This window comes from Branchiostoma lanceolatum, chromosome 9 (genome assembly GCF_035083965.1).
Source record: "Branchiostoma lanceolatum isolate klBraLanc5 chromosome 9, klBraLanc5.hap2, whole genome shotgun sequence".
Taxonomy (NCBI): Eukaryota; Metazoa; Chordata; class Leptocardii; order Amphioxiformes; family Branchiostomatidae; genus Branchiostoma; species Branchiostoma lanceolatum.
The window spans coordinates 19,974,929-19,989,354 of record NC_089730.1 but is presented as its reverse complement, the minus strand read 5'-3'; the positions used below and the strand labels follow the sequence as shown (position 1 = coordinate 19,989,354).

The 14,426-nt window shown below is 42.2% G+C and overlaps 3 protein-coding genes across 3 annotated transcripts in view; all 3 read right to left on the bottom strand.

Moving 5' to 3' along the window:
* LOC136442202 (zinc finger protein Gfi-1b-like) overlaps positions 1-3,356 on the bottom strand; it is a 42,946-nt gene extending 39,590 nt beyond the window's left edge. Inside the window, exon 1 of the mRNA XM_066438939.1 lies at positions 3,187-3,356. The gene's annotated coding sequence lies outside the window, so the exon portion shown is untranslated. The remainder of the gene's footprint in view (positions 1-3,186) is intronic.
* A 1,695-nt stretch (positions 3,357-5,051) lies between these two features.
* On the bottom strand, positions 5,052-12,321 carry LOC136441539 (general transcription factor 3C polypeptide 5-like). The gene is made up of 8 exons (XM_066437885.1): positions 12,167-12,321; positions 11,733-11,931; positions 10,239-10,422; positions 9,308-9,515; positions 8,234-8,322; positions 7,621-7,716; positions 6,731-6,956; positions 5,052-5,945 (listed from the first exon to the last, which is right to left on the bottom strand). The coding sequence occupies exons 1-8, from the start codon at positions 12,282-12,284 to the stop codon at positions 5,764-5,766; spliced, it is 1,302 nt and encodes a 433-aa protein (XP_066293982.1). The 5' UTR covers positions 12,285-12,321; the 3' UTR covers positions 5,052-5,763.
* On the bottom strand, positions 12,287-14,059 carry LOC136442667 (general transcription factor 3C polypeptide 5-like). Its single transcript, XM_066439611.1, has 3 exons — positions 13,857-14,059; positions 13,102-13,263; positions 12,287-12,325 (listed from the first exon to the last, which is right to left on the bottom strand). Exons 1-3 carry the CDS (start codon positions 13,965-13,967, stop codon positions 12,287-12,289), a joined length of 312 nt encoding a protein of 103 aa, XP_066295708.1. The 5' UTR covers positions 13,968-14,059.
* Positions 14,060-14,426: the final 367 nt, after the last annotated feature.

Sequence of the window (14,426 nt, the reverse complement as noted above, 5' to 3'; positions counted from 1 at the left end):
AGCTAAAACCTCTAGATCGCCGCAACGTTATTTGTGAGAAACGTTCACTAGTCTACTGGCTATGCACCATTGTATTCAGAGTTCACGTGAGGACATGTGTAGGCAGCCGTAAATATTGTTACCCCCAGGTTAGGCTTTATCCTAACAACGACGTTCTTACCGGTAAGACCTGTTAGATTTAATCTTGTCTACCCCGCAGGCTACAAACCCGAACACGAACAGACACAGGAACACCTAAAGGTGACCGAGTTCATGTCTGCTTAATGTCAGATAAAACAGTTTGTCTATTTTTTTTAGAGAGAACAAATATTGCAGGGATTTGTACACCAGAAAACATAGCAAATGTACTACAAGGCGAGCTCATGTGGCTATAGAACGCTTGAATTACCAACCTCCTTCCATACCTTTGGCCTACTTATGGATTGTTAGCTGTATACCTTTGCTGTAGGGTCTTATTACAATATTTAGATGAATAAAGAAATGACTAAAGGCAGATGATCATACAAATTGACAATACATCTGAGAAAGATGTATTTGGTTTAAAACCTGCTGGTCGACAAATCTTGCTCAGTGTCACTGACGCAAAGTAGTGGATGCTACTTCAAACGTCTTACTATTTGAGTAACTGTTATTTGGCGTATCTTATTACCTGAATCTTTAACCTTCCTCGACGCATCTAAGGAAGATCTTAAAGATCCTTAAAGACTTACAAAGTTCAATAAAGCATCACATTTTAGCGGTATCACGTTTGTAACAGTTCACCTGTCACATCAGATGTCTCTGTTTGCCCATCGTGTTCTTTGTTGTCTTAATTATAGGGTTACCAGCAAACGGGTCGTTGACCTGAGTGCCCACTTCTGGTTAAACAAATAAACTGTCAAACTGGTTTCCGGACAAGTAAACTGTCGGTGCGGTTTCTTAAAGCCCCCGTCACAAATAAGAAATTCAGCTCGCCCGACGTGTTGGAGAGCTTCAAATGTGCATTTTCGGCCGAAGTACGGCCGAGGTCCTGGCCATTACGCGGAATTCGGGCGATTTTTAGAAATAAAAGTTGATCCAAATATTGGCCTTTTACCAGGTTAGTCGATACTGACTTCGTCCATGTCCAAGAGATGGTACCATCTCGTGTTTTTTTTTTTATAGATATTAGTGTTCGAAGGACGTCGCCCGAGATTTTCATTGGAAAATATGGTCGACGCTCGGGTGATTTTGAAATTCGGCGAGCTTCGGGCGATCTACGAAGTCGGCCGACGCTCGCATGAATTGTGACGCCGGCTTTAGGAAAACTCAAAACAAGTGCGTCTGTAATGCGCTTAATTAGTACGGGCAAAAGACCCATTTTGTTTGCAATCAAGCATATGCAATGTGCCTCATGCAATGTTCCCTATTTCATATCCTGCTTATGTATTGTCGATTCAAGGCATGGTCTTGAAAGTGTTTATGAGTTCAGAACGTATCGGTCAGCATCTGATTCAGAATCATCCTCGAAATTCAAAGAACACCATGTAAAAACACCTGCATTTTAACTTCTGTGTATTCTTACGAGCTATGTGTGCAGTTAAGGTCCTCTTCTGTATGTCATAACATCTTGCAAGTGATTACCGTCCCTGAGAATATCTTATACGTGCTAGTTATCTATTTCATAGTCTACCCAAATTCAAAGTGCTCAGAGTTACAGATATCTTCTCTAGTTAATTTTGTTCTGAAGAAGGTCCTCTACTGTCCTTTGTGCCAGCGGAGCGAAGCTAGTAAAGTTGACGTGTTTATTTTTGGTCGTGCCTACAGCTGTCCGTTAAACACTGTAAACTGTTCTGGCCTTGGGTAGGGCATGGCGATGTACATGACTGGAGATGCCATTCGTTTAGTACAACTCCATATAAGTACGTTTTGTACTACAACAGATATTGTGTCGCGACTATCCTACTTTTGTGTTTGTATCATCTTTGAGTAGACAAGAAATGAAGTTCTCTTCGGAACTTGAGAAGAAGAGAAATATTAATTATTCGTGTTTGTATTATCATTATCTGTGACTGTGAGTCGACAAGAAATGAAGTTCTCCTCGGAACTTGTGGAGAAGAGAAATATTAGTCATTGTCAATTCTTAAAGCAGGCACTAACTTACCCATAGTAACAACGGAATAATATCATATACATACAACATAGACAGAGAAACAATCTATATACAAAGACGCCTTCAGACGTTTTTGACGCAGGTGTTGTGGTAGAATGAAACAGACCGGATAATCATGGCAAAATGGGTGGAATATTCGTCTTTGTACATCGATATACTAGTATTCTACTGCATACATGTTTGTTAAGTCATGAAAGCCTGCAAATAACGTAACGTTGCCTTAATACGTGTACACAGCGGCTATTAAAACATGACCCATTGACAAAAATGACGACTATTAATCTAGGGCATTCTTCAAATGCTTACGTACGAGTACATGTCTTTGTTTCGCTGATAAACTGTCTCTATAGGTCGTCTCTTTTATGGGTACTAACGACCACGCCGTCTTAAAAAAACTTTCTTAAAAGAGTCCGAGTCCGCTGTACAATACTACAATGTTTACAACTTCACCGTGCCCCCAGTTGACACAGCGTGGCCTTCATGTAAAACTGTTTATGCCAAAACAAGGCGACACGAGTTGTTACAGTGCGGACGCTTTCCGCTTGTTTTGTAAACAGCTGGTAAGATATTTTGAACATGCTTTATATACAGAATATTACAGATGATTGTGACCGTTTGTCCATAAAGTTTTTGTAATTTTCTTGTAGTCTTTTGTCCCTTGTACAGCGCTTTATGTTGTAGCGCTTTCCTAGGGCAGCTGTCTCTATGTGTGTAAACATCAGCACGGTCTTTAACTTTGGATTCTTGTACTGTTGTCCTTCCAGAAGCGAGAAATACCGGAGATCATGGTCAGGCGAAGAAACCGGGTAGAGTCATGACGCTTACATGATATTGTCGTGTCCTGTATGCTAGATGTTTATATACAGTAATACTCGTGAATATGTATACATTTGTTAACATGTGACCTGTGCTTAGCCCGGTGGGGCAAACATGTACAATAAAGGTCTTCATTCTTCTATAACCAGTATCAACTTTTCAACTCAAGAGCGAATTCGAAGTTTTCAATTCCATTGCGAAATTTTCAAAACGAAAAAAAAAGATCAGAAAATTGTCACCTGCCTGCTTGAGTTATACGTACAGACGAACCCTCTCGTGTTGAAACTTGGCAACATCAAGCCATCTTAAGTTTTTCAGTCTGTTTTCCGTTTCTCGGTCCGTTGTGATAAAATGTAAAATAAAGAAGTCAGAAAAAATCTTCCTAGCTTGGTATCCAGGCCTATTGTAGCTCCTGAGTGTCCTCTCCGCACAATTCTGGAGAGGAGACTCGGGAGCTATAATAGGTCTGGAAACCAGGCTACAATCCTCCCTCATAACATCTGCTTGAAGTTGACTATTCCAAGACGACAATGATAAGTGACATATGTCGTTAATGACGCGCCCCATGGGAAATCCCGTGAGAGAGGGTCGCTCGCGTGACACCACAGGGCCTCATTACCGACCCGTACGGCAATCCCCGAGGGGCCTGGGTGTCCTCGCCACCTCCGGGCCGCCCAGGAATCCCCGGCGGGCATGCACGCCTTCACCGCCGCCCGCCCTGCCTCTAATCCCCGGCGGGCTTGTGCGTCCTTCCTGGCCTCTACCAGGCCCCGCAGATGGCTGGAAAAATAGTAGAAATGGGCCAAATAGAGTGAATAGTATGCTGATAGAGTCGGCTACGGATAGAGGGTCCAATATCCCATCCACGCGATCTAGAGGTCACAAACTGTAACTTCTATAGCGGACTAACTTCTCTGGCATGGTATCCTTCTATCTGGCCAATCTGTACGATTTTTCCAGCGACCTGCGGAGCCTGGTAGAGGCTACGTCCTTCCCTCAGCCCGTGGGCCATGATGGCGTCATTAGCATGATTGCCCGACAAGCCGATGAGTTAATTTCTGGTGCGGGGTTGCTTTTGCTCAGCAGAGCGGAACGTCACGGCACGTGACCGGGGTACTTATCCGTCATCGGGCCGGCAGCGGTCACGTGCGGGGAACAAACACACATATGTCGCCCCGTTCCGCACAGATGTCATGCTACAGTGTCACACAAGGAAACATGGGAAAATACGATGGGACAAAGACGGGGGAAAGCTGGAGTAAATGTCAACGTTTGTTTAAGCGTGGTGAGATTTTTCTTCAAACTAATCTTCCAATGATGTACATATAATTCACCAGGTTGTATTATTTCAGCCAGTGAGTAATGAGGCTGTTGTAACGCGCTCGAGGCACCTCCTCGAACCCCATTTTTCGTCTCTTCCAAAAGACGGTGCAGCTCCGACAAGGATACCCTTCCCGGGATTCGATCCGGGGTCTCCCGGATCCAACTAATTGGAAACAGAATGCTCATCTACGAAGCCGCTACCAATTGAGCTTCAGGGACCATGGGACATCCCATATACACGTACATTGTACAAGTAGAGGTTTTCCATTTACCTCCAAGGTCTCTTAAAGTCTTTTAATGCTCATAAAGGTCTCTCAAGGATTTTCTAAAGTTTAAGGTCTTTCAATATTTTTCCAATGCTCACACAGGTCTCCTAATGATTTCCAATGATGACAAAGGTCTCCCTATGATCTTTCAAATCTTATACCTATGTTCTATATCATCTCATTCTTTATCTTCCTTTGTTTATTTGTACCGGACACTTGCATTGTAACTTGGCGTCTACCAGACTTCAGAGGGGGCTGGCAATATAATAGTAGAGATTGGCCAAATAGACAGATAACATGCCAGAGCTGGCAAACTGTACTCCCCGCCGGCTGATTCCTCTGGCATGTTATCTATTTGGTCACTTTCTACTCTTTCCAGCCACGTCTGGAGCCTGGTAAAGGCTAATTGTAACCAACACATGCACAAACTACCAATAATTCCATTTTATGGAGCTGAATGGAAGGAAAGAAAGAAGGAGAAGACCAATGAATTTCTGTTTAAAATGCCGGCCATGTGGTGGAAACGGGACCTCAGGGACTGTATAATAAACCTGTTGATGTACAAACCAACAGGTGATGTACGTAAATAAATAATGAGGAACCAAATAAAACCTTGGTCTCCAAACAATGGATTCAGCACTAGAACTAAGAGTTAGACACAGAAACAGTCAGTCATGTTGGAGAGGCAACACAAACTGGATTTCTTGGATGACAGCCTCAGGAGAATCAAAATCTGAATCAGATGTAAAATTGTCAACACTGAATCCTTTTGAATTTGAGATCTTACAGCGTATGTGTTTTACAGTTATGGTCTATCATGTACATGTAGTACTAACATGGTAATAAATATGACTCAGTTACTTCTTTGACTTGTGGTGATTTATTACTGGTGTTAACCATTGTCAAACATAACTACCTGAAGGGTCTAAATATCTTTCTGGAACACAGCACCACGTACACATCTCCTTAAGCCCCTATCTTACCAAACCCGCGGTACGTTGGCGGTCTTGCTGCGTCCTAACTGGACTTGTGTTACCCTTTGGCTAGAAGTTATGGGAATATCACGCAAAATATACCAGTATGACTTAAAGACAACAAAGCACACAAAGCGTAAAAACATTTGTTAAATTTTATGGATGAAATTCGTTGAGCACACTGTCAAATCACGCAGCGAGGTAGCCAATGTAACGCAGGTCAAGTGAGATAGGGGCTCAAGAGACGAAGTTTCTATAAGAACTCCAGCATCTCTGTTTCCATCTCGTTGTCGCTGTCTTGGGCAACTTGTTGGTCTGGATCAACCTCGGAGTCTGACATATCATCACCATCATCTTCCTCGTCATCATCCTCCTCCTCCTCTTCCTCCCTCGCATCAGGACCAGCTCCTGAACTCACTCCTCTTGCCTTCTTATCTGGAGGGACAAATTATGATGAAAGGTTACAGTATATATTACACATTTTGTCTATATTTTTATTTTCAAAGATGGCAAAATGAGAAAATTTGAAAAAAAAACCTCTGCCTTCTATGTTTTTTTCTTGTTAATTTGATTCTATAAAGCATGTACTTATTATGACTAAAAGCCAGCTTAATTTACTCTACATGTTAAATCTTAAAGTTATTTTTTCAATTGTATCGTATTCTTTCTTCTGTATATACATGTAACACTGCAATGGTACATGCCAAACTCTAAAGAATAAATCAAGAAAACAAACAAACAAACAAACAAACCTAGTGTTGAGTTCTCTGCACACACCAATAATAACCAAAAAAACGAAAAACAAACAAACAAACAAACCTCTGTGTATGATGTTAGACAGCTTACTGACTTCTGAGGAGATGATATCCCGTAGTTTTGCCTTCGTGTTGGGGAGACACCACCCGTCCTTCTCCGCACACAACAACAACAATAATAAACAAATAAACAAACAAGCAAGCTAACAAACAAACCTCTGTGTATGATGTTGGAGAGTTTCCTGACTTCTGAGGAGATGATATCCCGTAGTTTTGCCTTCGTGTTGGGGAGACACCAGCCATCCTTCTCCGCACATAACAACAACAATAATAAACAAACAAACAAACAAACCTCTGTGTATGATGTTGGACAACTTTCTGACTTCTGAGGAGATGATATCCCGTAGTTTGGCCTTCTTTGTATACATTAATGATAAATAAACCAACCAACCAACAAAAACAAACCTCTGTGTATGATGTTGGACAGCTTACTGACTTCTGAGGAGATTATATCCCGTAGTTTTGCCTTCGTGTTGGGGAGACACCAGCCGTCCTTCTCCGCACACGAGGTCTCCCTGCCATCGTTCTCGTGCACGAGCGTCTGAAGTCGGGGGTCGTGGAGGTCGCACAGCTGGTAGAACATCTGGCGGTACGCCGGCAAGATCCCGGGACGGAACACGTACGTCGCTTCCTGATGCAAAGAGAAAATTCCATGGTTTTAAACATTTAAGATTTGTTAAATACAGACACTGTTTGTTTGCTAGAAGATCTGTTCACATGTGGTTTATCCAGCTCCTACAGTTTCAAACTACCTAAACCAAAAACTAACAGCCAAAAGCAAACCTTTCTCTACCGAGCCATCAATCTTTGGAATACAATTAATTCAACACCTAATATCAGATCATTGACAGTCCCATATCACTTTAAGAAGGCCATCTACCAGTTTGTCACCAATTATTGAAGCCATGGTCCGATGGATATGTCCCAGGAAACTCTCAGAAACACTCTCAGCAAAACAACTTAGAGCCAGATTAGGAGTACACAGTGTGCAGGATGTGATAAGATCCAATCGTCTACGTTGGTATGGGCATCTTGAAAGAATGGACAGGGTGGCCCAAGAAAATCATCGGCATGACCGTGGAGGGCCGAAATCCACGAGGATGACCAAGGAAGAGGTGGATTAATAACATCAAGGAGGACCTCCAACACCTCAACCTACACGATGTAAATCCACAGGACAGAGGCACCTGGCGAGCGGCCACCAAGCTACCCAATCAGCATGCAAGCACGTCAAACCCCCAGATGATGGGGAAAAAAAGACGTTAAACCCGATAGTGAGTGAGAGTGAATATTACCTTCTCAATGTCCTCCTTAGTTCTGCCATCCTGTCTCTCCCCCTCCCCACTCGACCCCGCACCTGGGCTGCCAGCAGCGCCTTTCATCTGGACAACCTGAAAACAAAAACACGTAACTTTGTTTTAGGTGTATGAACACAATTCATGACCTTTTAAACAGCTGAACAGGTTTGTGAGTAGTTTCATCAGGTTTGTTATTTCCTGGTTAATGAAGTTATTGAACTGCTTCAATACATTACTTTGCAAAAAAGTTCAAGAGGTCGTCATTGAAAAATAGACCTACATTGTATATTGTACATTCATTTTTGTTAATTATGCTATCCGCACATTGCCATACATTGTCACCGTTGCAATGTTGAGGAATAAAATCATTAATTAATTCATTCATTCTTAAGATGGATACCTCTCATCCAGTGTTGATAGGCCAGGATTTTACCACTTGATATTCTAAACTCAATTTTGCAGGGAATAAATCTTACGATAGCAGAGGTTTTTGAGCCTATGGAGTGCACCACAACCAGCTAGGGCCAAGTGCAGTCTGGGATGAGTAGGTGCAATTCACAAGATTTATGCCTGGTGGCGCAATTCTAACACCCTTATAAATTATACCCACCTGTGGCTGAGGCTTGTGGGTCATGGTGGGGAGGGTATAGTTAAAGGTGCTCCGTTTGGCTTTCACAGCTAACCTCTTGTTATCAGGTCCTACCGGAGAACAGATGAACATGTTAGGAAATACAGCTTTAACTCATTAGCACCCATCATATTTTCACAGAGGCTGCATTTCACAGTAGAATGGATAATGAGGTTTTGGAGTTCACTGAGTTAAAACAATACACCTTTCTCACGCGGCGGACATGGTAGAATGAAAATGAGGCCCTTGTGGCAAACATTAGACCGATCCTAACTGTCAATCACAATTAGCAGTTTAGCCAATGATTACCTGATAATTAGAGAATCGACCAATGAGGATGTGGCTGTATGACCGTCAAATATTTGCATTTCTATGTTCTTTTTTGTATTTCTGCGTTTTCACAGAGGAGGGCAGAGACTATGGGATTGGTCAACAAAGCTTTAAATTGCTGCATCTTTTTTGTACATTACATTAGTAGTAATATTGATACTTGGATATCATATTTTAAAACTTTATGTGATTTAGGAGGAAAACTAAATCTGTACATTATTTTTGCTTCTCTGCCTCATTGGCCTCGTCTTCATTCTATCATGTCCGCCGCGTGAGAAAGGTGTATTCTCGAGAACAGTAGTAATACATTGGGACGGCATATCCCTGGTGTCATCATTTTGTTGTGAAGAGAGTCATGAAAAAGAACAACCAGGAACAGAGCGCTTGTAAAAAAGAGTACAGATATTGCCCAGACACATAATATGAACATGTACAATGTATATTCTGTATTCAGCATCTGAGCTATAGCAAAAAAAATATGTTTAGTTACATAACCTGCAGGAAAAACTGCCCATGAAGACCACTCAGCGGACAGATAAAATCTGGTCTATGTGGACAGGTGGTCTTTATAAATACACATGTAAGATTAATATTTATTTTAAGGGTTATCTAAGGAACCACCAAAGTGGTCAAATTGGTCCTTATGTAGATGTGGCACTTGTACAGGTTTGACTAGTACATTTTGATAAAAATAATTATAAGCTCCATGTTTTTAAACCTGCGTACCTTGTCGGACCCTGAAGTCCAGAAGCTGGTACTGCTTGGCGGTCGGGTCCTTGCGTGGGTCATAGCCGAACTTGACCCAGAGTGACCTCCAGGGCCCGGTGACGGCGTAGTAACCGCACAGTGGCAGGAGGAGCTTCAGTCGTAACAGCCGGATTCCGCTCCGAACCTGCAGCGCATTTCGCGACCAGATGGGGCGCTCCTTGAACAACTAGATAAATATATAAATACAGGAATAAACTTTAAGACACTATAATAACATGATTTTAGATAGACTATGATGCTAAGTATGTAACCAAGAAACAATTTCACATACACGTAGGGTGTTTAACAGTAGATACATGACTTTGTATAAAGATTATCATACAGAATGATAGCATTACACAACCAGAGGCCCCTTAAACAACAAAATATGGGATGAATACAAGAATAAAAGCAATGCAACATGTGGATAAACTATGATAGAGACAAAAGAAGTATGCAATCTAGAAACAACTTCAAATTTTGCATAAACATGTAGGGTAGTTAACAGATGTAAGGACCATTATATACAAATACAATCAGTGTTGTACAAGCAGAAGCTCCTTGAATAACTAAATATGGGGAAGTGACTACACTACAACACTACAGGGAAGAGTGCCCTGTTAAATAAAATGTATGAGCCGAACTAAGTTCAACTATACAATATGTAGTGAAATAAACTGAAGACATTTAAAACAGACTATTTCTGAAATCCAGCAGGCTTTGGTTTCTCTTTTCTCATTCTTTACAAAGAACTACCCCTAGTTTTAGAAAAACTGGTTTGAAGTTTAAAAAAATTAGTTTAACCACTTAACACACTTAACACATAACTAGTGCTACAGACTATTGATTACTACGTTATCTGAATTGATGAGTTTCGATACAGCACATTTGAAAGTCAAAGTTTTGGTACCTTTTTCAATTCTGCCAGCTCTGCATGAAGGTTGTGCTTATCCATATGGTCAACAGCGCCACCTGACGGTTTGGTTGGGACCTGCAGCTCCTCAAAGTTGAAGAAGATTGCGCTGTGAGGCCTGCGGGCCCGGGCTACTCCGATCAGGTTACTGGAGGAGAGGGTCTTCATGGGGTTTTTGTAGCTGTGAAAAAAAGGGGAGATGAGCAAGACCGTTAGATCATCTTTTTACCCTTGAATATATTTTTGTAGATAACAGTAGGGGCCTAGGTGAATGTGCTCTCTCTCTCTCTCTCCAATTTTACGTCTTTTATTCCCCATCATATGGGGGTTGGACGTGCTTGCACATGGATAGAGGAGCCCCAGAACTCCTCGTCAAGTGCAAGTCTATTTTTGAAGCAAGAGTTTTTACGGCTGGATGCCCTTCTTAACGCCAACCCAAATCCTACTATTGGGATTAGGACATGGGAAATATGTCTTTTTCCCAAGGGCACAACGTCTGGGTGCATGTCCGGACATGTCTGGGTACTCCACTGGGGATTGAAACTGGGTCTTATTGGTTCATAGCCGGATGCTCTGCCACTATGCCACACAGACGCCACAAATGTGCTCTGGCAAAATAGAATAAAACATACATATATATGGTTGGGCAAAGAGGTAGCAACCAATCAATGTAAACCTCTTGATACTGAAAACAGCGAGGAAATTTAACTTTGACTTTGACTATAGTCAGATGTAAGTCTCGATCCCTCCCAACTCTCTATTTTCATCCGAAAATAATTTCATCAGGTTGGTAGAATATAGGATATAGGAGATTCTTTTTACAGAGACGAGGGGGGATACAAGCTCAGCCATATTTGGGATTACGTTCTCGCCGCAAAAGCGCCACCTACATCGGCTACTTATAGCGGTGAGAAGCAGTACTCCAGTCAGAAGCTCTGAAGAAGGTGTCTGACAGACACCGAAACGTCAGCAGGTGAGATTACCTGGTTGTGTAAAAAGAATCTCTATTTTCATGTTTTGACATATTCAAACAATTACACACGACACAAAACTTAGCTACTCTGGGAGCTTTCGAGAAAGCTCTGTTTCTTCTTCAACCTGCATGGTTTGTAAAATTACTTCAGAATGCTTGAGAAACACCAGCAACAACAGCAGGCAGGTCTCGCAATTCTTTTTTGGAAAAAGGTGCACTGGTGCACCCAACCAAAAAATCTTTAATCTGTAATTCTATCCAGATTTCAAATTTCAACCTAGCAATACATCAATTAAAGCACAGTACAACAAAAGGTTATACATGTGTATTGCTTTTTCTGATACTTACATTTCAAGAATATTCTGTATGCTAGTGTACAAGAGAACCGTTACCCAATAGAGTATAAAAATATCTAGGTGCACCCATAGTCAAAAATTAGGTGCACAGCTCCAATTTTGGGTGCACACAGCTGCACATGCACCCACTATTTTGAGCCCTGGCAACAAAACACCACCCACTTGTGCGCAGGGTCCCTCCTGTAGTGGTAGTTCTGTGGTGTGTCGATCCGTGAGAACGTAGCAGGGGGAACAAACAGGGGGACGTCCTTCTGATAGAACCCACCCCCCTCCAGTCCCTCCAGCAGCAGCTGGTCATACAGCTGGACAGTCCTGCCGTCAGGGGTCCGGTGGAGGGGGAGGTACTGGAAGTCTGCCAAAGCTGGAGGGGGTGGGGGGGGGGTGGGTACAGAAACATTTTACTAGTATGAGGAGGTTTATTAAGGTAAAGGTAAAGCGGTCAAGCTTCAGACTGAGGGTGAGGAATGACGCATTTTTTGATAGCTAGTAGTGCTCATGTTGCTAGCCAAGCAGCCTAGGCCTACACTTTTTGATAAGTGTCTTGGGTTATGTGCAGAGGTTTGATGCTTGAGACTTACACCTAAAGCAGTACAGACCTTGGAACCTGTATGTAGTGTCTACTATCCCCAGCACTTCTGTGTTGTAGGTCACTCTCTCTTCCTCAGGAGGGCTTGTCTCTGAGGAGCTGGATGTAGAAGTAGCTGGTGTTTCCATGGTTACAGTGGAGGAACTGGCTGTAGCTGCATCTTCAGATCCTAGAGGAAAACATGCAATCAACATCATTGACAACTAGAATTCATGCAAGCATTCGGTTATGGCAAGCAATTGTGCTGCCAGATTATAAGATCAAGGGGTTGAATCACTGTCAAGTTGACAGACTTCTAAAACATGTATTGTACTGGTAAGGGACATCTAGCTAGCTATCAGCTTGAGTAAGACCAAACACAATTGACATTAAAAAAGAAATACACAGCTGTACTTTGCAAATTTGATTGGGGGTTGACTCCTGTATGCAATAAGTCCCTTATGCTTATTGCAAGGAACTAATCTGTAAAGCTTACAATCTCCAAGCAGATGGGGAAAAAATGGTGACGGTTTCTGATCTGATCTGATCCCATTCTGGCGGCGTTGCCCAGTGGGCTCTATGGATTAACAATATCCTGTTATGAAGAGATAGGCCATGACGGTTATGAAGAAATAGATCATTAATTCCACATCAGTAAACACTTTCAAATCTGGGTTGGCCAAGTACCTTGGCCTTCCCAGTAACAGCGGTTAGCCCCAGAGTGAATCAGGTCAACACCCAGTGCAGCAACATGTACATATCACCATTTGTTACCCACATATCTATATTTTCATGTTGCACCAGTTATGTTTATCTTTTTCGAATTTTTCTTTTTCACCATCACCACCACCACCTGCTGCAGCTGGGCATGACCCTGACATTCCCTCGGCGGTATGTCCCTTGCGGGGCCTTGCCGAGTATTGTATAGATGTAGATGTAGATGTAGATAGACTACTAGTAACAAACAGAATATTTTTCACCTTTAGTTCTGTTCTTCCTGACCCTTGTTGTCCTGCGTACCCTGAGCAGTAGACTGGAGGTGGGGAACCTGTCCCCGTACACGGGCCGGCAGTACGGGTCAGCCGGTCGGAACCGCAGGTCAAGCCGTCGGCTGGAGTCTAAGGCAGCCTACAGGAAAACAAGAACACTTTTTAATGCGTCGAAAAAGGTAATGAAATATGCTAATTAACTGAGCAACTGTTTTTTTGCTAGCATTTCGTATAGTAAGACATTTCTGACTGGTTAAGTAAGTAAGTAGATCCACTAGATGGAACATGGCATTTTTGGCTCCCATGTACTGTAACATCTATGTACTAGTATCACGGTACATAATTCCGCCACCCTGAAAAGATACGTCCAAACTGATCTCCAACCCAACGTCCCCCAGTATAATACATACATTCCTGTATATCTAAGATGTGCATATCTGGTGTGTGTGTGTGTGTGTGGTCTGCACTAGAGAACTCTCAAACACACTGTTTTTCAAAGTGGCGGATTTAACAGTATGTAACCCGGCGGAATATAAATTTGTTTATAGGGGTTATACTGTATAAACATAAGTGCATGTATACGTATGTACTGTAAACTTCAACCTTGCTATAGCTCAGGCATAAGTCAAGCAATGTGAAGCCCTACAGGCAAAGGTTACTAAATAAACGTTACAATTAAAAATCAATTCACGCAAGAAACCGCGAAGAAACCTGTGCGTATGAGATCACCACCTTCGAGACATTTTCCTCTCCCCCAAGTGTTTCCAACATCTTATCCACGTTCTTGACGCGCCCGGGGTACTCCACGCACGTCAGACTCTTCATGTTGATCGGGATGGCCATGGTAATCACGTCTAGATCCCTCAAACGTACACACGAGAGGTATTCTATGTGTGCTGCACACACGTTCAGAAACTTCGCGCCATTTTAGATGACCTTCGTGACCTCTTTAGAGGAACCATATACAAAAGGGGACAAACGGTTAAATAATAGTTTATAAATCCAATTATTACGTACAACAAAAGAAATAAGACATGCTTATTGATACTTATAACTGTTTATTGGAAATTAAAGACTAATAATATCTTGTAAAATGTTTAAAATGAAAGAAAAATAATATTCAGGTTTACACCTAATGCCCCCTTATTTGAGTGAACTCGGCCAATGACCATTGACCCGCAAACATGGCGGACGAAGAGACATTCGCGAACTTCCTCCAAGCAACAGGGTCAGAAAATGGTCTGTAAAATCTTTATCTTTAGTTTTTAAGCGTTTTCTTTTATGTGAACTATAGATATATCT